The following is a 24,311-nucleotide window of genomic DNA, read 5'->3' as shown; positions in this document are numbered from 1 at the left end:
CACAGGACATTCCTTCCAGCCATTTCACCAGCTTTGATGCCCTCCTCTCTGGGTGTAAGTGCGGTGCACAGAACTGCACACAACACTCCAGGTGAGGCCGCACCACTGCCAAATACAGCAGGATAATCACCATTTTTGGTTATACTGGTTTATACTGTGGTTGATGCACCTCAGGATGCAGTTTGCTCTCTTGGCTACCAGGGCACATTGCTGACTTCAATTAAACCCGCTGCCGACCAGCACCCTCCCAGATCTCTTTCTACACGGCCGCTCCCCAGCCATTCCTCTCCCAATTTATACCCCTGTCCGTGGGAACGCGTGGGTATCGCAGCCGTAAGGCGCAACGTTTTGGAGCGATCAACTACGGCCTGTAAAACAAGCGAGGGTTAACGGAGCGGTGACCTGAGGGGGGCTGGTGTCTGAAGGGAGGGGGGCAGCGGCCGTTAGGGGAGGGGGGGAATATGGGGTTGTTTAAGAGAAAAGGATTAAATGGCAAAATATACATCGGATAGGGCTGCCAGGCCGGCCTCCCCGCCGCGGCGACACCCGCCCCGCTGTCACCCACCAGCCCGCCCGCCCGATGCCGCCGCTCACCAACCGCCGCCTCCACTTCCGGATCGCGTCAGGTGAAAGGGGAAGTCCCGCCCCGACGCACCCCCCCCTCCAATACCGCCCCGTTGCCAGGGGTAACGGCGCCCCTCCCCTCCGCCAAAGGCGGGAAACCGCGCCGAGATGGGGGACGTCCATGAGGTGCCGCGGCCCCGCATCGCCACCAGCCACTTGGCGCAGCACATCGGGCAGCCCGTCTGCTTCGTGGGCCGCGTCGAGAAGGTCCGTGGGCTGCTCGGCGGTCGCCTACTGCCTTTTGGGACGCGGGGCGGGGGTAGCTGCCATGTCGCCCGGGGCAGGGCCTTGCCCCGGTGGTGCGCTGCGGCCTAGGGCCCGGGGTGCGGGCAGGCCCGGCGTGCGGGGAGGCTGTCGCCTTGCCTGGCGCACCTCATCGCGGCCTGGCCTGAGGGAGGCCGGCGCTTCCAGTCAGGGCGGGAGGCGGCCGTAGCGGTGGGAGCCCGCGGAGCAAGGCCCGCTGCGCCATTCTGCTTGAGGCGGCTAAACCCGGAACGCTTGCGGTTGCCTTTGGAGCGCACAAGGCTTCGTGTCTTTTTGTAGATTCATCCTACCGGGAAGCTTTTCGTGCTTTCGGATGGAGAAGGAAAGCATACGACTGTGGAGCTGAGCGAACCCGTAAGTTAAGGAATACTTTGGAAATACTTGATGTTGCCTCTTGTGGATGCGGGAGGTTTTGTCCCCTCTGAAACCTGTGCATGCCTTGCATGTATTGAGCTTTTAGTCGGGAGAAAAAAAAAAAAAAAACAAACAAATCCCTGGTTTCTACCTTTTCCGCCTATGTTTCATTGCCTCTATTTCTTTCATCTTCCAGCTAACTTGCAGTCTTCATTTTCATGAACTGCCTTGGTCTTCATCAATCTTCAGCGGGTGTGAAGAGAGGGAACTCCTTCCTTGTCAGACACATCCCTGTCTGGCTACTCTGTCTTGACTCTGTTTTGTTGTTTACAGTGTGATAGTGTAGATACACTACATGTATTAGCTTTATTTTAATTTCACTTTTTTCTCCCTTTTTCTTATTGCCTTTATATGCCTAACAGAGTATTTTGTGATGATAATCCAAAAAACCCAAGAACATGGTATTCTCAGGAGTTTTATGAGTTGGCATTTCTGTATCCTCTTAGAACACTTGTCATAGCATTCCAATAACCTTCATAGTTAGCTTGAAGCATTCTTTCTTAAAAAAATTTAAAAATCAAGCAGTTAATACAATGGGTATAAGATATGCTTATAACTGCTGCACAAAAATACTGCTTCCTTTGTTATCACATACCACTAAAGGAATAACACCTGATGTTCTCTTCTGTCTTTGAGTATTTTTTTTCTCTAGCAAATGTTGTAATTAAAGGATTATTTTTGTTGTGATGGCAAATGCTTTAGGTTCACTCAGCATGTGTGTAGCCTTTACATCTTTTTCTCTGAATGAGCTGTTAAATGCTGAGAAATCTTACTATTTCCATGTGAAATAATTGCACCTGGTACTCTCTGATTTTTCAAGACAGGAGTCTCTCCTTGTTGATGAAAAATGCAGTTTGATCTGGCAAGCATTTTGTCTTATAAATGCAAAGCTTGCTGACTTAATCTTCAAACTGCAAGAAAACGTCTTTCCTACAAGTTCTGCCTGTCTCTTAACTCTTTCTTGAGTTCATGAAAAGGTTTCCTGCCTTGGGTTGTTAAAACTTCAGATGTCAGCGCCTGAGCAACTTTCCACAACTTTCTATAACAGAGTCAATGGTCAAATTTCATAAATGCATAGCTGCAACGTTGGGGACTTCACAATCTGTGTTCCACTGCTGTAGGAGAGACTGGTGTATGCAGAAAAAACACACCAGGTTCATCTCTCTCAATGGAGGAACTTCTAGATTTGCTAATCAAAATGCTTTCTAACTTTTTTCCCCTTTAATAGATTTGTTGGTTTGCATGTATGTAGTTCTTCCTTTCAACAGAGAAACCCAAAATTATGGGTACAAAAACTCTAAATCTGTAAGTGGCTCAAGGCTTTTGTGGTTTTTTTGGGGAAGGGCACAGGGCTGTTCAGTAGTGCTGTATTGTTTGTCGTGGAACAGAATCTGTCGCGAACAAACCGTCAGTTGTGGAGAATTCCTAGCTCAAGGGCTGTGCAGTAGAGACAGCAGCTAACTTAGTGATACTAATTTCATATTTGGTATGTTTTCTAGCTAGATGAAGAGATCTCAGGAGTTCTTGAAGTAGTGGGAAGAGTAACAAATCAGGCAACCATCATGTGCATGTCATATGTCCAGTTCAGAGAAGATAAAAGTCCTTTTGGTAAGTAAGAATACATATCATGACAATTTCATTTTGAGTTCTGAACTCTTCTTCAGTAAGTAAGAAGGGAGAGCCTGATGATGTTTTCTTACAGACAAGGTCTTTCGTCAAGCTGCCAGGTATGGTGTAGAATGTAGAAAAGGAGAGTGCCATGGGAAAAATTCTGTACAAAATACACTGGTTCACTGTCAAACTGTAGGGACTGACTGGAAGCTGGAGCCAGTATAGATCGTTGCCATGGTCTGATCATTCTCCCACTCCTGACCGCGTGGTTCTTACCTTGCACTGGGCCCTGTGTGATTGCACAGCTAGCAGGCCTAAAAATAACCCTCCAGAAAGCCAGCGGTGAGAGTGTGGCTGCCTTGGAAAAACTGGGGAGGAGAGGGAGACTGGGAACACTCAGCTGTACTGCTTTAAAATAAGCAGTGCTTTAATGCTATCATTTGCTTCTGGGGAATTTGGCTTATGCATCATAACCATTTTCTTTGGCCTCTTTCAGATCTAGAACTCTACAATGAAGCACTAAAAATTATTCATGACTTCCCCGAATACTTCCCATTTGGTACTGGGAGGAACAACTGATTTTTCTTGGCATATATTTAGAGCTTCAGAGGGGGCAACAGTACCGTAGCTTTCCTGCCTGATGGCATGATAAGTTGCGTTTATTTCCAATACATATACTGGAAAACTGCTGTTGCATGTGCCATGTATTGCCAGTGAAGAATGTTTTCTTTGAAAATGTATTTATTCAGCAAGAAGGAGAACATGTCTGTGGATACCTCACTGTATATATGTAACCCTTTTGCATCCATGAGGAGTGTTCTCTTGTAGGACTGGACTTGCTTGGAAGTTTTGGAAGGCATCTTTTTGTTGTTGTTGGTAGAGGGGGGTAGAGGTTCTAGGATGCTTTACAGGAAACTCGTATTGAAGACATTTGGTGGGGTTTTAATGTAAAGATTTTTTATTTAATTTGCTTTGTTGCAAATTTATTGGACATGGGGGGCTATTTTCCCTCTTGAAAATGGTCTCTTCTCGAATAAAAAAGATCTGACTACATTTAACTATTTGTGTCAGTATTACATGTTAGAGTGCTGTTTTCAGTGATATACGGTGACTCTAGTTCTGGTTTACCTGACATAGGTAATTTTAACAAAGTGGAGTACAAGGTACTTGCCTTTTGCATTGGTGTTAAACATGTGGAAGAGGGCTAGCTAGGCTTGGGGATTTCAAGCACAGCTGACCCCATCACAACCTTCATTCTTAGTGGGAGTCTAAGCAGAAGTACCAGGATTCAGCCAGCTTGTCGTGATGGCTTTAACCATATAAACTTCCGCATGGTTCCCAATTTTGTTACTATCCAGGCTACTTACAGCACATAGCAGAATTCTTATGTCTCCTAAGGTAACACAATTCACAGAGAATACTTCCAAAGCTAGATGTTACTTTGATTAACAAATTTCAGAGTATTTTAAATAAACCGTAGCCATGTTCATTAACCTTTCATACAAACAGGCTTCAGGTTTAATAGCTAGATCTAGCGCCTTATTAAGATTGCTAGCTTTGTGCTTATTTATAGACATCTCCATTTTTCAGTCAAGGAATTTATCAAAGTTACTACAAACTGGGTGGATGATCAAGTTAACAGGTGATCTATTTTCTACTTAGATCTATTTGTCTACTTGGAAGACAGACAATGACAAAGTTACTGTCATGGGGAAGGAGGAGGACTTTTGAAGTAGGAGTCAGTCTCATACAGCAAACAAGAACGCGAGGTCCATGTGGCAGGATACCATGCTCTGTCCTGTAGCGCTATCACTGCTATATTTTAGTTCTCAGGAGAATAAAATGTCATTTTTAATAACTGCATGCATGTTTTCCTAGCATTTAAAAGTCTTTTTGTACTATTCTATTTTAGAAAGTCGCTATTTTGTGCGTGTACATATATTCTGTAAAAAGTTACATACAGTTAGTTATCCAGACTGTCCAGGCCCAATGAAATAGCCTACCACTAGATGGCTGTAGCACTTCACCCCCGTACAGACACCGTCCTTGGGTATGCGCTCTGGCGTGCGAACGCATCTGAGTGGTAAATGCCACGGTTTCCCTTTATCAGTCGAGACTTTTCTTGTTCATCCAGTCCCACAGCGACGGTACATGGCCAGGCAAGGAGTATACAACTAAAAGTTTCCACTGTGTGCTTTTTGTTCATCTGCTTCTCTATAGGCTATCAAGGTTTGTGAATAAGTGGCCTACCCTGGCTATATGGCTATACTAACAGGACAGCAATGCAAGGAACTGTAAAATATTCTTGATATTAAAGTAATGCTTATGTCATATGTGCATTTACCAGGATAGCAATGTGGGAAACTGCCAGCCATTCCAGATACCCAAGGGAAATGAATCACCATCAGTCAGGACTGCACTAACAAGATGCAGGTGTGAGAAACTGCCCGGCCTCCTAGGTAATAAAATGGGAAATAGTGGGTTCGTGGGTTGCTGACCGAAGGGGAGTCACAAGGGCAGCAGTATCATAAACACCAAAGAGGGGTGTCACCAGAACCAGGGCCAGTAATGGAAGGTATGACTAGGAGCTGGCGGCTTCTCTGGGAGGACACAAGGCTGGTAAAGGGTGGGAACCCGGGAGAGGAAAGGGGGTACGAAGTGAGTGACGTAATCAGGGCTGCCTGGGAGAGATTCCTGTCATTTAGAGCAGGACGGCGAGCCTGCTGCTCCCACCACACTTGTGACTGACTTCTGGGACTTGGCACCTTTATCCCTGCCCTTCGTAAGGGAATGTTTGGAGCACCCTTCCTAACATCAGCATGGGGGATGCTTCTCCTCCTGTAACATCTGGCAGGCACAGTTGGCAGGATCCTGATCTAAGTAGGCATAACTGGAGAAAAACAAATCTGGTACAGAAGGGGTGTCTGCCAGAGGTACGGGGAAGCACAGATTGGGCCAGATAGCTGTGGAAAGGTGGAGAGGGGATTGAGCAGGTCCCAAACTGGGCTTCCTTGAGTGCAGTGGAGGTTAGGCTGTAGCAGAAGCTGGTTACTAAGCAGTTCAAAAACGAGAGGCAGTTTAAGGCTGCCTGCCTTGTTGCAGGGGTTGCTAGGTGGTCCAGTCTTCATGAAATGCTGTTTTGGAGAGCTGTGTTTTGAGAAACAATTCTTAAACCATCAGCCTGTTCTAGCTGTCCAGCAGGCTAAACTGCAAATAAAAATTATGAAACGGACGCAACGGAGAGTCTTATTCAGGGAACCTACACACAGGATGAAAGAATCTCTGAACTTTGGGAGGGCAATGGCACAGCTGCATCACACTGGCCCTTGTGGGGCAACACAAGAGATTGCCACTGTAACAAGGGCCATGCTGCAATCCAGGTGTCCCTACTTCCTCCAGCCAAACCTCTCCTTGGCGTGTCTGGTGGACATGGAAATCATCACTCAGTGGTCAAGAGTCACTCCTGTTCAATGCTCCGTAGCAGTGGGGCAGAAGGACTCCCAGGTAAGGGAGCTGGGAGCAGCCCTCCCTGTGGGCCAGCAAGCTGCTGTGACTTCCCTCTCTGCTCTGACAGCCCAGAAGGGGAATGGTTTTATGTCCCAGTTGGGTAAGGTACAGAAAGCAGTCCGTAAGTCTGAAATGGAGGAACAGACTAAAATTTGGCAAATTCTCTTGAGGAAATTCAGTTCTAGTGGGGATGCCGAGGGAGGCCACCAGAATGCAGCTGTGCAGTGAAGAACTGTGCAGGAACCTAGGGCTGCACACAGGAAGCGGGGAGAAGCCCGGTCAGGGGCATCACTGCAGACTTGTCTGGCAATTACTGGACTCTTGCTAACCCTGGTCACCACCACCAGACCCGCTCTGCTGTCCTTGCTCGGGCACGGACACGTGCACAACTCACGTTGTGCTCATGTGCAAGCAGCCTGTGCATACGCGAAAGCGCTTGTGCTTCATCAGGGAAGGGAGGCAATGCTGGAGCATATAATGAAAGGAAAATAATAAAATGTAATCAGCATGAACCATAAGGTCAAAACACTTAAGCATGCAAGGCCACCTTCATCTAGTTAACTCTGATATATCAGAATTGAGTAGGTATCAGAAAACAGTAAATGTAAAAGTAACTGCAGCTAACAAAATGTCTGTAGCTATAGTTTTTGTTAGAAGACAACAAATCACTCCCCAAACCACGGCTTTATTAATTTAAAAGCAAAACAAGGAAAAAATCTGATCATTAAAAACCATACACCTCTTACTTTACTGTAATTACTGGTCCGAAAGCCTGATTACCAATTACAACAGCCAAAACTGATAGTTATACTGTGCCAGAATATGCACACATTCATAATCCAAAACATTTCAAAGACATGCTGAGTATCAAAGTAAGCATCTAATTTAATGAAATGATAGAATTTGACACAAACAGGTATAGTCAAGTCAAAAACGTTATAAATGAGTTTTCTTTACATAAGAAAATGAGACACTGTAAGTAGTTGCATTCACTGGGACATGGAATTTATCAGGAAGATTTACTAAATATTGTTACTACAGAGGAATAAAAACAGATCCTTGACACTTACAAATCCTCATTTCCATAAAGCAAAAGTTTTATTGCCTGTATTTATATAAATAGGGTATCATACATAAAACCCCAGTTTACATTTATAAATGGAGAGCATCTTGAAGAGCTCTTCAACAGCAACGTGAAGTGTGCAAAAATACTGGAAAGAAATAAATACTCTAAAAAGAAAAAAAGCAACTGCTCTCCCACACCTACAAATATCAAGTACCTCTTAGATTTTTAACTTAAAAAAGATCTTTGTCAATTAGGCAAGAGTTTTAGATCAGAATAAATGTAGCAGATATATTACAACATTAATGCTAAATCGGAAAATACAACCCAAAGTCCTGAATGTAATCATGTACACCTACAGAAACAGTTTCCAAATTCTATCTTGTTGCAACTACACTAGAGCACTTAGAACTAGTGGTATATTACAATATATTCTCTTTTAAAACACCAATTTTCACAGTCCTGGCAATATGGTACCAATTTATTGCTAGTATTCCGTTTAGTATTTCATAGCACGCAAGTGTTAAGTAACTCATATACCATTTTTACTAGTAAATAAACACACACCAAGTAAACTGATGTTGTTATCACATACCTTAAAACAGGTTTTTTTCCCCTAATTTGTGTGAATTTTGTTGCCTACAAAATCAAGGACAACAATACCAATTAGCTCCTAGCACAGTATTAGCAAACTATCATTGACTCTCAAGTTAATAAATAATCTTAATTCCAGCTGGTAACATACCTAGAACTACTTCTGGTCAATGACCTAAAATTGTGCAGCCTTTTGGGAGCAGACTAGTGTCTGCTAGTGACCAGAAGCAGGATTTATATAGGTTGATTTCACACTTCCCAGCATATTTCAGAAGTACAGGGAAACGCTGATTATCCAAAAGTCTTCAAATACTTTTGTAGTCAAAATTCAGCATGTGGTTTAAAATGTAAATATTTACAAGTCTTCCAGTCCTTGAGATTTCTGATCTTCACAGTACTACATTAAAAATTAATCAATCAAATGAAACCTCCTATAGTTTACCTGCACTCTGCACTGAAACAGACACATAACTTTTCCGGGAACTCTTCTCTACGATATAGACATCGCTAGGAGACCAAACCTCAGTTCTTTAGCATTAAAATTCACATCAGCTAGGTATGTAGGTAAATTACATAAAACCTTGAATAGCAAAGATACTGCTTTACTATTAACAACACTTGGGAACAGAAAAAAATGGATTTTTCTTCAACGTAAAAATCTTTAGAATACAATTAACAGTGGCACTTTGAATGAACTTACAAGGAAACAATGGTTTGCATACAAGAAAGTGTGATCAAACAATGAACAGAGGAATCCATAGCATCACTTTGCAATCTTCTGAAGAACACTTTTCAGGTGTTTATTTTGAAGGCCCACTTTCACAGCGTATAAACACTGCTTTGTTTGGAAAACAAATAAAAGGGCCAATCAGCACTACCCTGAAAATTTTTAATAAAGTGCTTTGGATTTTAGCAAATCCAAAGCGTCCACAATTCCAGGAGTGCTTTTGAACTGAACTGCTTCAATCCTCTGAACAAGGACCACATAGTGTACCCAGAGGCTCATTTCAGGAATACCTGTTTCTACCAAGCACAGTCATACACACATCATTTTAATAATCTGATAGCAATTTATTTTTTCACAGTCAGTACGTCACAAATTACCTTTGTCTAAGATATATGCTTGGACTATGATGGACATCCATTAGAGCACCCCACATTTTCAAACAATATTTATGCCTGGACAGTCTCTGCTGGAACAAGATTCCCTGTTGTATCCAGCTGCATACACTTACAAGAGCAGGCAGAAACTGGGCACTCAGTATGGTCCCTAGATAGCAATATCAGAAAAAAGAAAAAAACAGGTAAAATAAAACTAACAAGAATTTTGTAGTCTATACATTTAAGTATATGCAGGGACACAGTATCTCAGAAAACTTCAGCATCATAGTTAAGTTTTGCATATGCTCTAAACTAACAAAACATCATAATGATGGAGGCACGTCCTACTCAGTGCAGCATAAACATGTGAAATAAGAAAAATTTTATCATCAACTTACCTGAACCAGCTAAGCATATGCCCAGCATGTCCACCATGCCTACAGTTGTGACACCAAGTAAACCAGTTGTTGAACTGGGCTAACTTCTTGTCTTTGCTAAGATCCACTTTTTCATCTGACTTGGATCCTCCTGTGCAGAAGCAAACCCACCCCCACAAATATGCTTGTAAATTGTTATGCTTCATTTTTAGTTCAGTCCCAGTAACACTATTAGAATAAATTTGAAATTAGGAACATTATGTGAAGAAGTGGCCTGATTTTAAGAGAGAAGTCAGTAAAATTTCTAAGAACTGGTGGAATGCCAAAACAAGAATTATATTGCTGAGCTGTTGTTTCACATCTTACAGACATGCTAAACTTGCCTATTAAACAAATTTTACAGACAGAATCTCTATCAACAGTGATTTATGTTCTAGTGAATCATGGGCCTGTTTTACTGTACATGAAATGTTCTGCTTTAGAAAAAAACAACAAAATCTAAGTTATGAATTGGAACAATGACAATATAGAAGTCATAACACAGAGTAGTCAAAGAATGAGAAGAGATACATAAATAGATGACAACTGCACGGCTGCTCATGGCTCTGTAACAAGACTGACCAAAAAATATGGACAAAATCAGTTTAATTTAGACCTTGTATAATGCTGAGTCCAAGACATTTAGAGCCTAAAGATTCTAGTCATAATATTTCTTCGCTGTGACATGACCCATACATTCTTTCATACTTAGTGACAGAAAGTATACCACATTAAATTTATTCTCTCTTCCTCTTCCAGCTAAAAATCAATTAACTAACATTCCAAGATTTCTGTAGCATCCCTACAATTCATCTCAAGAAAACACACTTCCCATTTCTTACAGTTTTTAAGCTCACAGTACTGACCACCACAATACTTTGTATCTGCCTAACCATGGAATTTCACTGACAATCTCACTGGGAAAACTGTCAGAACCAAGTAACTGTGTATTCTGTCTGACACCAAAGAACTGAGACGTAGGTTTCATCACAAAAATCAGATGGGATGTAAACAAGTTTTCAATTATGGTGTTCCTCCCTCAAAATTATGAGTACGAATATTTACAGTATGAGTACAAATAGAAAGAAAAAGGTGTAACAGAAGATCTTCCAACAGGAACTGCTAATTAGGCCTCCAACTAGTACTCTAGCTGAATAACTGAAACCCACTGTATCATACCTGGACAGCTGGAAACTGGTGTTCCCATGTTTATCAAGCAAAGCGCACAGCGAGGAAGGGGTTTACGGCAACCAGGACAGCTTGTAACTTTTGACTTAGTTGGTGAACCACTAACTCCATATTGGCTAAAACCTCGCCCCTGATGAGGAATAGCTGAACAGCTGTAAGAGATTGATTTTCCACAGAAATTGCAACTCACAAACACCTAAAAAGAACAAAAGCCCATTAATTTTTTGGTTTGGTTCCACTTCTGCTACACCTATGAGTGAATTCATTCAAGCTAGCAAACACTTATTTACCAGATATTCTAGAAAGTGTCCTGGAAAGCCAAGGCTACTTGTGAAGGAGCTCCTAACATCCTGGCTTATAGATGTGGCACACAGTCCTGAGAAGCAGGCCTTAATGATGCTCACTTACCTCAAAAGCACATAAGAACATGCAGAATTGCTAAAACTTGGAAAGGTATTATTTAGAATAATAAAAAGCTGTATCTGCAGTAATGAAAGAAATTAAGGTTACTCTACTTACTGTATAATTAAATCTGGTCTCTCCCTCCTTACAGTCAGGTGATCCACTCTAGAGTCCCTAACATGAGGATTTTCCTAATAATCTTTATCTGCATACCTTATGCCACAAGTTGTGACTTGATACCAAGGAACACATATTTTAAACTCTTTGGGGGCTATTTATGTTGATCACATAAGGAAGGAGCAGCAAAGTCAACTCACTCCCACTTGGAGCAGTACGGATGCTCTCCTTAAACAGCTGTGACAGATACATGAATTCAAAAATAGCCTTCCTTAGAAACCCTTGGGCCCTAAGGCTTGTAATACACATACTTAGCAGACATGAGAGAGTGGAAGGTGCTGTGGTAAGCCGATGTTGGCTAAAAATGCCACCAGACGTTAAGTAGATAGCACTCGGACAGGGTGCTGTTTTTTGGTTTAGCTTATGTTCAGAACTGATAACGGAAGTTGCTGCTGTTCACTTTTAGTTTAAGGTTCAAGGGCTTCAAAATAGCTTTGAGGTTCGCTTCAATTAAAACAGAGCCAATTTGAACCGATTCTTGGTTCAATTCCCTGGTTTCAGCATCATCCTCACCCTGATGCTGAATTCAGCTGGATGATACATCATGGGAGGATTCAACATGGGAGGAAAAAAAACAGTTTCTCCAGGAAAAGTGTTGAAAAGTTACAGTTTCTGAAAGACAAACTGTTATTTGAAAGGAAAAGTTTTAAGAAAAGAAAAAAACCCCAACACAAATAAAATGGCAGGGAACTGATTTCCTAGATTAGATATGAAGAAATGTAGATTTGTTTACCATATTTCTGTACTGTCTATCAAAGCAGTTATCAAGTCCTTTTTTCAAAATTTTTTTTTTTTAGAAAACACAGCTACTTTTTTAGGGCAGCCTTAGTTGAAATCTTTCTTTTGCACATGAATCCTCATGAAAGCCAAGGTGCGGCCAGCAACTTTTTTCTACAGAAGTACCATGACACCTTCCTTTCTGGACTGGTCATACTTCACACAGGAATGACGTTTACCTGGGCTAAAGGTTTTGAACTGGGATCCAGCTTACTCCTATGGATATCAAATTCTGCACGCTTATGCCAAAATCTCCAAGCATCTAGAAGATTCCTGTAGTTCTCGATCCAGTACTGAACCCTCTCATCCTTAAGTACATCTGATGGAGAACCCTAAAGCAGACAGGAAAAAATGTCAGACACATTCTGAAGATACACAATACATATTTACTTTTTCAAAAGGCTTTACAAAGCGTACTACAAGATATGAGAAATAATACAGTGTAATTTGCCTAGAGGAAGATTAATTTTTTGTTAAACTGTAATGCAAGTTGGATAAAAATTTTCTTCAGTCTGCCTCTCTGGTTGAAAATACTTGTGCTGCCACGTCCTCCTAAAAACTTGTGTCCGTCAGATAAAGGATTATAAAATTCTGTCACATATCACAGTCTACATCACTGTTATGATTACATATGCAGTTAAACACAGTGCTGGCAATAGCTGCAACTGTGTAAGGGCCAAGACAAGTCCATCATAAAAAAAAACCAAAACAAAACAATGCCTACAGACAAATGAAAAACCTCACCTCAGTTCTCCATCAAAATCCTGGAAGCAAAAAAAATAATGAACCTGTCAGGAAACACACCAGCAATAAACAGGGGAATAGGTACTCCTAGTTCAGCTCGTGAAAAGGACTATGTTTTATTTTTGCCTCTTTCCCCTACTACCTCCTCAAGCTGTCTCAACCAGAGAGAGTGAAGATACATGTTTATAGTTAACAGTGAGTGTTTCAGATGATTCCGAAAACAGGCATGGTATATATCGTCCCAATTTATTATAGGAAATACTTTTTAGTTCACAAGCTTCAATACTACACTGCTAAAGGAACTATGTTTGGTTCTCCTCTATAAAGATTGATTTTCGAGTGAAACACTAACCTGTAGCATGCAATAGCTTGCTGTCTGGACATCTCCAGTTCTGTCAACATAACTTTCCATCAAGTCAACTCCATCTTTTGTCAGCCCTGTTAACAGTATTCCCTCCAAATTCCCAGCATCTTTCATTTCATTCGTCAGCTTTTCAATAAACCTGTTCAGCTATTAAAAAAAAAAAATTACTTTACTTTTGCCATCTGTTCATCCCTTCCTAACTCATTTATGTTGGCATATGACAAAACTTCTCACAATTTGAATAACTTTCTTTACGAGTGACTGCTGCTAACAGAATATACTGCTTGCTGGATGTTATGCAGAAAAAGTTATATGGCTATATCCACTATATTGCAAGAATTCATGTATTTATCAACAAGCTTTAAGCCTCCTGATAGGAAGTGCAAAGAAGGAGGTTACATATTCTTTAAATACCTCAGTGAATTTCAAAGAAAACATTCCTGCTGTAAAACCAAGCCTTAACTCAAGAGAACATAAGCATCTGGAAATAAATACTGAATGAGTACAAATACTCTCCAGCAAAACAGACATACAGGTAACACAATAGCATTTAACAAACTAGAATGTCATGAATACTAATAAAAAAAACCCAAACAAACAAGAAAAAAAACCAAAAATCAAGCTGAAGGTACAAACTGAAGACCAGATTATACCATACCTTATATCCTACTGTGATGAGAAAAAACAATCATTGCTTCCACTGTTCACCCCTCCACCCCAGAGTTTCTTCTGCCTCTAAATAAAGCCTAGCTTAACAGCTTGCTTAAATGTGCACCGCAAACTTACCTGAGCATCATTGAGGAACTTGCAAGCAAATGCCACTCTGTCTCGTACAGCTACGTTATTTTCATACTTTGGAGAGAAAAATGGGAATATTACCATCACACACAAGTTTCCACTTTCAATACATTGTTTGTAAAGTCGAACATTTGCACTATTGTATAACTAATACTATGAAGTTGATTATGTACAAAGAAAAGTTCACATCTGAAGAAAGCCAACACTAAATTTCAGATTAATCGTTTATACTCAGATACAGGTATCAGAGCAAGACTGTGGCTACTGCAACAGTCTACTCAAATGGCAGAAAAGCCTGGTACAACACATCCTACGTGGTTTATGAAACTCTAGAAAAAGAAACTTTGCAAGTCATGTAGAGCTGGGCTTAGCGCTCCTAGCACATATAGCCAAGAGTGTTACCATGTCACAGGGGGAAGAAAAATAAACAAACTTTCATTTACTGTATTTATAAAATAACTAGCCTAACCACTCAATTCCTTCCTAAAATCACAACAAAAAGTTAATAAACAAAACAAACAAAACCAACCAAAAACTAACTCCAAACACCCAGAACGTGGATTTCTCACAAGTATAGAGTTGGCAGATCTTTAAAGACACCTTCCATAGAGCACAAGAGCTATCAGTCCCCAAGTGCAAAAAATCAGGCAAGGAAGGGAAGAGACCAGCATGGCTGAGTCGAGACATGCTGGTCAAACTAAAGAGTAAGAGGGAACTGCACAGGCAGTGGAAGCAGGGACAGGTGTCCTGGGGGGAATACAGGGAAACGGCCTGGTTGTGTAGGGAGGAGGTCAGGAAGGCCAAGGTGAGGATGGAGCTGAATTTGGCAAGGGATGTAAAGAATAACAAGAAGGGTTTCTACAGGTATATCACCCAGAAAATGAAGGTTAAAGAAAGCGTACCCCCCTTGAGGAACAAGAAAGGCGAACTTGTATCAATGGACGAGGAGAAGGCTGAGGTACTCAACAACTTCTTTGCCTCAGTCTTCACTAGCAACCTCTCTCATCCCTCCCGAATCGATGGACCAAAAGATGGGGACCAGGGGAGTAAAGCCCGTCCCACTGTAAGGGAAGATCAGGTTTAACACCACCTGAAGAACCTCAGTGTACACAAGTCTATGGGACCTGATGAGATGCATCCCAGAGTCCTGAGGGAATTGGCTGATGTAGTTGCCAAGCCACTCTCCATGATATTTGAAAAATCATGGCAGTCAGCTGAAGTCCCTGCTGACTGGAAGAAGAGGAATGTTGTGCCCATTTTCAAAAAGGGAAGAAAGGAGGACCCTGGGAACTATCGACCTGTCAGCCTCACCTCTGTGCCTGGGAAGATCATGGAACAGATCATCCTAGGGGATATGCTCAAGCACATGGAAGACAGGGAGGTGATTCGAGACAGCCAGCACAGCTTCACCAAGGGCAAGTCCTGCCTGACCAACCTAGTGGCTTTCTATGAAGGAGTGACTGCATCTGTGGACAAGGGAAAAGCAAGGGATGTCATCTACTTGGATTTCTGTAAAGCATTCAACACAGTCCCCCACAACATCCTTCTCTCTAAATGGAGGAGATATAGGTTTGATGGGTGGTCTGTTCGGTGGATAAAGAGTTGGCTGGATGGTCACATCCAGAGGGTCGTGGTCAATGGCTCGATGTCCACATGGAGACCAGTGACAAGTGGAGTCCCTCAGGGGTCCATACTGGGACCGGTGCTATTTAACATCTTCATCAATGACATAGACAGTGGGATCGAGTGCACCCTCAGCAAGTTTGCAGATGACACCAAGCTGAGTGGTGCCGTTGACACACCAGGACGAGATGTCATCCAGAGGGACCTGGACAAGCCGGAGAGGTGGGCCTGTGTGAACTTCATGAGGTTCAACAAGGCCAAGTGCAAGGTCCTGCACCTGGGACAGGGCAACCCCCAATATCAGTACAGGCTGGGGGATGAAGAGATTGAGAGCAGCCCTGTGGAGAAGGACTTGGGGGTACTGGTGGATGAAAAGCTGGACATGAGCCGGCAATGTGTGCTTGCAGCCCAGAAAGCCAACCGAATCCTGGGCTGCATCAAAAGAAGCGTGGCCAGCAGGTCGAGGGAGGTGATTCTGCCCCTCTACTCTGCTCTGGTGAGACCTCACCTGGAGCACTGTGTCCAGCTCTGGGGCCCTCAGCACAAGAAGGACATGGACCTGCTGGAGCGGGTCCAGAGGAGGGCCACCAAAATGATGCGAGGGCTGGAGCACCTCTCCTATGAGGCCAGGCTGAGAGAGTTGGGATTGTTCAGCCTGGAGCAGAGAAGGCTGCAAGGAGACCTTATTGCGACCTTCCAATACTTAAAGGGGGCCTACAGGAAAGATGAGGAGAATCTTTTTAGCAAGGCTTGTTGTGACAGGACAAGGAATAACGGATTTAAACTAAAGAAGAATAGGTTTAGACTAGACATAAGAAATAAGTTTTTTACAATGAGGGTGGTGAAGCACTGGAACAGGTTGCCCAGAGAGGCAGTGGAGGCCCCATCCCTGGCAACATTGAAGGTCAGGTTGGCTGGGGCTCTGAGCAACCTGATCTGGTTAAAGCTGTCCCTGCTCACTGCAGGGGGGTTGGGCGAGATGACCTCTAAAGGTCCCTTCCAACCCAAAGCATTCTATGATTCTATATTGGCACTCAATGTGCAGCAATGCTGTATTTACTTTCTGCTTTTTAATCCTTTTACTAGATGCGACACTGAAGAAAAAAAATCCTTGACTAGATTAATTCTGGTACTTAGCTATGCCCCTATTTTTCCCTCCTGATATTCTCAGAATAGAAATTGTGATTGACACTGCCAAAACAAGGAGATGTGCTTGGCAAAATCTTATTCATGCAAACTTCAACAGGTCTCACTGAAGTAAAAATTAAAATAAAACACCTTACGATCTGTCAGTTTCCAATTCATCAGTAAAAAACAACTATAAAATTACTACCTAACATCCAGAGAACAAGAACATTCTCTCTTGAGAGAAAAAAAGACTCAGGTTTCTTTCTCTTCTCTGGGATTCTTACCTTTTTTTTTTTTAACTTTGCTTTCAACAGGTTTAGGCCAATTACCCTGTTGTATTACAGGAGTCCTCCCTTGGGCTAAATAATTAGTACTGAATCAAGCATTTCTGTTGTTCTCTAACCAAAGATCAAGTATGTTACTCCTCCAAAGGCTTGAAGTATCTCGTAATTAAAGATTAAGTTTGCTCTTCACATGGCAATTTTATACCAATTTCAGAAGATGTGAAACTATTCTGTTTACTGTTTCAACACAGTGAAATTATTTTAACAAGTAAACAAGGAAAAATAAAATACAATTCAATGCAAATATAGCTTGATGAAAGTCCTGCAAACTCCCCTGCACTTATTCTGTTTTGTGCATTTCCATTATTAACTTCTCTCCCCTGCTTAAATCATTTTGATAACTTATTTCTAGTGGTTCAATAACTCCATGCTAAAAAAAATTCCCTCTAAAAACATGTGTGAACTATATTGGATATTTTGGCTGCTTATGAATGTTTTGTTCACTAACGTAACATTCACTAATCTGAGATGTCTGTTTAGCAGAAAAAAAATGTTATCTGCCAGCAGCAGGAGAAGATAATACATTCTAATCCGATTAATTCACAGAGTATATTAGCATTTCCCCCTACATATGTGTGTGCGTATACATATGCACTATTACTTAAAGGAATTTTAACATAACAGAAATTTACTCACCAAAACGCCATCATATGAACCAGACTCACTTGTCAGGAAAGCAAACATAGCACACAAGTAGGGATTGTTCAATTGCAGTCTTAGAGTACTGCACATTTCTCTCCAAAGTGAGTTCTTCTCATCTGTGTAGCCTGACAGAGCCATTGCTACTACATTAAGGTTCAGATCACCTAATTTATTAAAAACAATCAGTGAAACAATATTCAAGTTAAGGACTTAAAAAAAATCCAATTAAAACTGTAACTGAAAGCATCAGTTCGAAACAGAATGTTTTGTCAGAATGCAAGACAAAGTGCAGTAGAATTAACACTAGCTAAAATAAATATGCATACACTAGCATTTATTAGTTTCTGCTTTAAAGGCCTCTGTTCAGGTAAGTTAACAGCTCTAGAAGTCACAAGCTCACATGTATGACAGCCCGAGTTATATTTTAAGCAACATCACACTGGTTCTGGTATTTTGAAATAGTTTTGAACTGCTAAATGTGTTCCTATTGCTATCATAAAAGACTGTCATTACCATAATTCATATCCACAAGAAGTGAAAAGATACGATTGTATATATTGCCATCACTTAACAGACCTAGCTGGAGGATGACAACTGCATGTAGCACCTTCAAGTTAACAAGTTTCCTAAAAACATTAAGTCTATTTCATCTAAATATTCATTCTGTCAGAAAGATTAATTTTATTTTTGAATTTGAAGATAGCATGTCTCCGCTCTGAACCTTCCCTATGGAAAGCACAGGGACACTTTCCCCCACCAAAAAGGGGCAATATTAAAAATAAAAGAACAGTAACAGCTCCCTCCGTGTCTTACCTGCTCGCTTTAGTGGCAAGATAGTCTTTTAAGTTTAATAAGGGAACACAGATACAAATTGGAGTTGTAGGAGGAATAGTGGCAAGAAAACAGAACAAAAATACCTCCATCTCCTGGCTGCAGTATCTTCACTTTTCCCTCATACATTGCAACTCTTATCAAATATTACTCCAAAACAAACGTTTTCTGCACACCCTGAATATTACATTTCAGTTATTCGACAGCCATTGCACTGGAGGAAAGCTCCATACAGCCCAATGGAAGCAGATATACATGACACCTACCCAAGATGCAATGCCATTAAAATAAAAGAATCCCACTAGTTCTGAGTGTAACACTTTCTAGGGTATGCATCAATAGGAAAATCTGAAACATACAACCTATTTTAACTAGACAGTAAGGCATATGATAGTCTGAGGAGTGAAAGATCAGGATTTCTCAGATTCTTTGGCTCCAAAACAACCACTTCAAGTAACTATGTCATAAAACAGACATCTTTTCCATACTATCTTCCATAATTTTGTCTACTAGGGTGACATAATGCCAAAATAAAAGGTACTAAACACAATACACACCTTTTCCCGAGGAAGCCCCTTTATTTAGAATTTGTATTGCTCGACGGATGTCCAAGTTGAAAAGTGCTACAGCAGCAGCTCGCTCCCAGTCTCCTTCCTGTTCCAATGAATTTAAAAAAGGTTCCACATCTAAGTCTGTTCCCTTCTTTATCCACCCACAGAGCTGCAAAGCCAAGGATCTCTCCTCACTCAGATATTGAATAATATCTGCCTGTCTGTCAGATCCACTCCTGCTGTGCCTGAGGTTCTCTGTTGTTCCTAGAAATGGGAAATAAGTTAAATTATGGTTAAATCACAAGTTAAATCGCAATTGCAATGCAACGCTTTGATTTCAATCATAAAGCAGAATACAAAAGCTGAGTATCATATTTTAGTACTGTCCTGGTTTTGGCTGGGATAGAGTTAATTTTCTTCCTAGTAGCTGGCATAGTGCTGTGGTTTGGATTTAGGATGAGAAGAATGTTGATAACACACTGATGTTTTAGTTGTTGCTAAGTACTGCTTATGCTAGTCAGGGGCTTTTCAGCTTCCCATGCTCTGCCAGGTGCACAAGAAGCTGGGAGGGGGCACAGCCAGGACAGGTGACCCAACATGGCCAAAGGGCTATTCCATACCATATGACGTCATGCCCAGTATATAAACTGGGGGGAGTTGGCCAGAGGGCAGCGATCGCTGCTCAGGGACTGGCTGGGCATTGGTTGGCGAGCAACTGCATTGTGCATCACTTATTTTGTATATTCTTTTATGATTATTATTATTTTCCCTTCCTTTTCTGTCCTATTAAACTGTCTTTATCTCAACCCACAAATTTTACTTTTTTTTTTTTTCCCCCGATTCTCTCCCCCATCCCACTGGGGGAGGGAGTGAGCAAATGGCTGTGAGGTGTTTAGTTGCCTGCCGAGTTAAACCACAACAAGCACTTCAAATTAACATCACTAAAAACTCCATGCTAAGGAGCAGCATAGACAAAATTATTTTGATAAAAATCATGCATCTAAACTTGACACATATTCCCCACTAAGTCTTTTTTCTTTCTCCTACCTCCTAAGATTTTGGAGGTTCTCGTTAGAGTTGACAGCAGTTATCAGTATGTTCAGTTTGAAAATACATAATCCACAGTCAAGCACCTGCTCTACCAGTTCTCTTCTTCTTAGCAAACATCAACATGCTAGAAGCTTTCCCACTGCTGAAGAGTTATTTTTTGCTCCAAGGAGCATGAATATTAATAAGACACATAATGAATAGAGAAGGAAAGATTCAAATAATAGATTATACTAATAAAAACTTCAGTGAGCATGAGAGACATAATGTGATGTACCAGGGGTGATTACCACTTCAGAACAAGACAGCTTATTTCAACATAGTTATACAAATGTACTTAGTACATTAGCAGTGACTACAGTAAAGTCAGCTTCCTAGAACTACAGCCTTATGTGGAACTTTGAAAAATACAATAGTTATGTGGAGAGCAAGAATTTTCAGCACCATAGTCAAAACCCAAATGTTTGAAATAGCTCAGTTGAAGAGTTACCTCTGAGGATACTTTGTTTTTATGATTACTTACTCTCCAAGAACACTGAAAATTCTAGAAATTACTGTAATATAAACCATTAACTTACATATATTAAAACACAAACAGAAATACTTTTTTTCTCTATTTTTAAATAGCTTCTTTCAACAATTCTTTAAGACAAACCCATGAGTGTATCATTCTGTAAACATACTACAATAGAACTTATCAAAGTTGGAACATTCTTACCCAAAGATGACTTCACAATTGATTTAATGCCAGCATAAACTAAGGGACCTTTGTTTCCTGTAAGTTTTTGATCCATATCTTCAGTATACTGCTTCATAAGTATTTTCATGTATAGGAAGCTTAATTTTTCCCAAGTGTTTGAAAAACAGGTTTTTTAATTTAAACTCACATCCTATTAACATATGCAAAGTATTTACAGGATGTTGCATTTTATTTAAAGATTTTCATGTATTTCACATAACTGGTTTACATATAAAGGTATATTGCTTCTTTAGGATATAAACTACAGTAAAATAAAGGATATAATGCAGAGTGTACCAAAGCGATTTCAGCTGAGGATCTTCATTTCCAGCTAGGAGGTGATTTCTCCAAACTTGTTCAGTATCAAGACCATACCTTGACAGAGCTCTGAGCCGCATTTTGGTTGCTATGTCTTTTTCCAAGGAACTAGCCTTTCCCTCTTCTGTACACTCATATAAATGTCGTCCACAAGCCCACATTAAGGATGTCACTGGACTCCATGCAAGAGAAATTCTTTCAAAAACTGTGAAGTCAGACATAGTTCTGTTGGGAGTCACTACCACCATTCGATTTTGACTTGTGGGATGCCAGGCAAATGAAGCAATGTAGTTTTCACATGGTTGGACACTTCTTTCAATTATCGTTGGCTCAGTTTCATCTCCGATAGGGGTGGGAGTATGTTGCATGTCATACAGTCTAATGATATTACTATCCCTTGTTAAAGTAGCTAACAGTCCAGTTCTTGTTGGACACCATGCAACTTTTGTTAAGGGTTTTGGTTGCTCTGTCAAGGTCAAAACAGGCTTTTCAAACTTTCTTAAATCCCATATGGCAACCTGTCCTTCATAGAAGGAAGCCACCCGATCGTGGAAATAGGGATCGACAGTCACTCCTTGGACAGCCTTGGTGTTCACAAATATTTTTTGGCTTGTGTTCCTCAGATCAAAGATAGCCAGATTTCGATGCATTCCAGCTAAAAGCAGCTTCTGATCCCGTGGAAGCCAACAGAGAGAGAGACAAGCATCATTCTGTCCCAATTCATACAGTGGCTTTGTTACTACCAGTCCTGCTTCCGGATCTCCTGCTGAAAGTCTTACTTTCTCTGTAGCAACTGCAGTCTCTGGGGCGTATTTGCTACTGATATCCCAGATCAATACTGAAAAGTCAGCCCGATGTTTATCTAACCCGGCAGCAAGCCAGTTACTATCCAGTGGGTTCCACGCAAGGGTATTGCATTGCCGTGCATGTTTGGGAACAAACTCTTTGCCTATCAAATCTTTAGATTTTGAGTTGTGATCTTGACCGAGGCTAGTAAGTACCACTCGACCATTGGCCTGTCCAACAGCAAGGAGACATTCGGGATCATACTTTGGATACCAAGCCACACATTTCATATATGGTGTATCTGAATTTATTGACAATAGCGTAGCCGTAGTTTCTTCTGATAACCGCAAGGATCCTGCCTTGAGTTCTGAACTTACAGCAGAGTCAATGTGATAAAGGCTCAATTCCGAATCACATACAACAAATCTGTCAACGTGGTGCGGGGCCCACAGAATATCAGGTTTGGAGCCGCTCATGGTTAGGGTAAGTTTACACACAATTTAAGCTCTTGTAAGAAGATTCAGGTGATATCCATGCATATGGAAACTGTTGAGAAAATAATTTGGAGGAATGTTATCAAAACCCAAATTCCTTTGTAATCTGAGATCATCTTTAAACAAACAAAAATATGGTTCTGAATGACTTTTAGCCCAAGGGTTTAACACTTATACATTTCAGGCCAAAACCTTAAGCATTCTCTGCATTACACCACTTTCCCCGCAGCACACTTTGGTTTTGCTGCTATACACCTCCTGAGACAGAACCAACATAGCCACCTACAAACTGACAGCGGGATTACCTGTGTTTACAAACTCCACACCAGTATTAAGGAAGAAGGGATTAACTGAGATGTGATGTGGCATGATACATGGGTGTGCTGCTGGTAAAGAGCCACTCCCTAAAACATGTAAAAGAAAATTTCTCTGCCTAACTAAAACGCACTAACTGACAAAAATTAGAGTCTGACTGTTTTGTCTGAAGTCTGTTCCATAGCCTAGAAAGGCTTGCCCTCTTTGAAGATTTCTACAGAAATACAACTTGCCACTCCTCATCTTATTCTATTGCTCCTAATCCCACCTTCCGCCCCGACGTTACCTTGTCTTTGTTCACGTTTGGCCTAGCAGCATTCATAAATGTACAATACTGTTAAATTCCACTTACGCTTTCAGCAGCTGCATGCCCAGAATCATTACACGTGCCTATATACAAAAAGACCCCGCAGATTCTGTAAACCTCCTCTATAATGTAGAAAGGGCCATACTAGATTGGGAAGCACGAAAAGGGAGCCTGACTTACTTCTCCCGGGCCTCCCCTGTGGGCCTGCTGGTTACCCCCAGCCCGGCTGCGACGCGCTCCGCGGGGCGCAGGGCCCGCAGGCCGCCTGGCCGCTCCCCGCCCAGGGCCAGCGCAAGGCAGGAGCCGCGGAAGGAGGAGGCCGCCGAGGCTCGCCGGGACACCGCGGCGGCGGCGGGAGCGGAGCGGAGCGGAGCGCGGTCCACCGCTGCCCTCCCACCCTTCCCGGCCGCGGCGGCTGCTCACCCACCCCGCGGGGCCCTCCGACACCACCGCCGCCGCCGGGCGGGGAAGGCGGGGGGGACACACGCAGCGACCCGCCGCCAGCCGGCCCCGCCGCCTGAGAAGGAAGAACGGGCGGCGCACGAGGGTTTCCGGATGCGGGGGCAGCGGGGAAGGAAAAACTGTGGCACTTCCGGCGCGCGGGGACAGAAAAGCTGCTGCACTTCCGGCGCGCGGGGCGGCAGGTAAGCGTCAGCCCATGCACAGCGCCTTCCGCGTGACGCAGCCGTGCGCTCACTTCCGGCCTTGGGCCGCTCTTCTTTCATTGGTCCGCGGGAGGCGTTCGTCGCCCCGCACCGTGCCGCGGCGGCGGGCGGGGAGCGGTGACGGCACGAGCTGCACAGTACGCGTAGAGTGTGGCCAGCCTGTCCCCCCAGATTGGGTTGATTAAAGTTAAAAAGCTGTTTTTTTTTTTTTTAATCAAAGATTAAAAAACTCGTAGGGCTGGGTGGACACGGGTCACACCGTGAAGCAGTGACAGAGCGAGGGGAGGGATCGCTTGGCACCCGCTCAGCTTCTGTCCGTTGCGATACTGCTTTATGCAACGTTGCTTAGTGGCTCATCACTACAAGGTTGGTGCTGATAAACGCGCCAACGACAGGTGGAAAAAGGGCTAATGGTGGCAACGATACCGAGTTTTACGCATTGGTGGAAGTAACTAGTAAGCAGGAACAACCGGACAG

The 24,311-nt window shown here is 42.3% G+C and overlaps 3 protein-coding genes across 7 annotated transcripts in view; 1 reads left to right on the top strand and 2 right to left on the bottom strand.

Moving 5' to 3' along the window:
* The window catches only part of C1GALT1 (core 1 synthase, glycoprotein-N-acetylgalactosamine 3-beta-galactosyltransferase 1), a 260,990-nt gene that overhangs the window by 119,592 nt on the left and 117,087 nt on the right, over positions 1–24,311 (bottom strand). The window lies entirely within an intron of this gene.
* Positions 733–3,949, top strand: RPA3 (replication protein A3). The gene is made up of 4 exons (XM_075705946.1): positions 733–831; positions 1,168–1,242; positions 2,802–2,910; positions 3,410–3,949. The coding sequence occupies exons 1-4, from the start codon at positions 733–735 to the stop codon at positions 3,490–3,492; spliced, it is 366 nt and encodes a 121-aa protein (XP_075562061.1). The 3' UTR covers positions 3,493–3,949.
* Positions 7,110–23,376, bottom strand: MIOS (meiosis regulator for oocyte development). Of its 5 annotated transcripts, XR_012830851.1 has the most exons (12): positions 23,350–23,376; positions 21,233–22,599; positions 20,929–21,027; positions 19,170–19,427; positions 17,776–17,945; positions 14,033–14,098; positions 13,235–13,393; positions 12,318–12,470; positions 10,774–10,978; positions 9,577–9,706; positions 9,182–9,347; positions 7,110–8,122 (listed from the first exon to the last, which is right to left on the bottom strand). XR_012830851.1 is itself a non-coding variant. In XM_075705647.1 (11 exons), exons 2-11 carry the CDS (start codon positions 22,527–22,529, stop codon positions 9,251–9,253), a joined length of 2,634 nt encoding a protein of 877 aa, XP_075561762.1. In that variant the 5' UTR covers positions 22,530–22,599; positions 23,350–23,376; the 3' UTR covers positions 7,110–9,250. The 5 variants fall into 5 exon arrangements, 4 of the variants coding, with proteins under 4 accessions (XP_075561762.1, XP_075561766.1, XP_075561764.1 ...); XM_075705647.1 differs by having other exon boundaries at positions 7,110–9,347; XM_075705651.1 differs by lacking the exons at positions 7,110–8,122; positions 9,577–9,706; positions 10,774–10,978 and having other exon boundaries at positions 9,306–9,347.

The sequence above is a fragment of the Pelecanus crispus genome, chromosome 2 (genome assembly GCF_030463565.1).
Source record: "Pelecanus crispus isolate bPelCri1 chromosome 2, bPelCri1.pri, whole genome shotgun sequence".
NCBI classification, from domain to species: Eukaryota; Metazoa; Chordata; class Aves; order Pelecaniformes; family Pelecanidae; genus Pelecanus; species Pelecanus crispus.
This window is presented reverse-complemented; position numbering and strand designations above follow the sequence as displayed.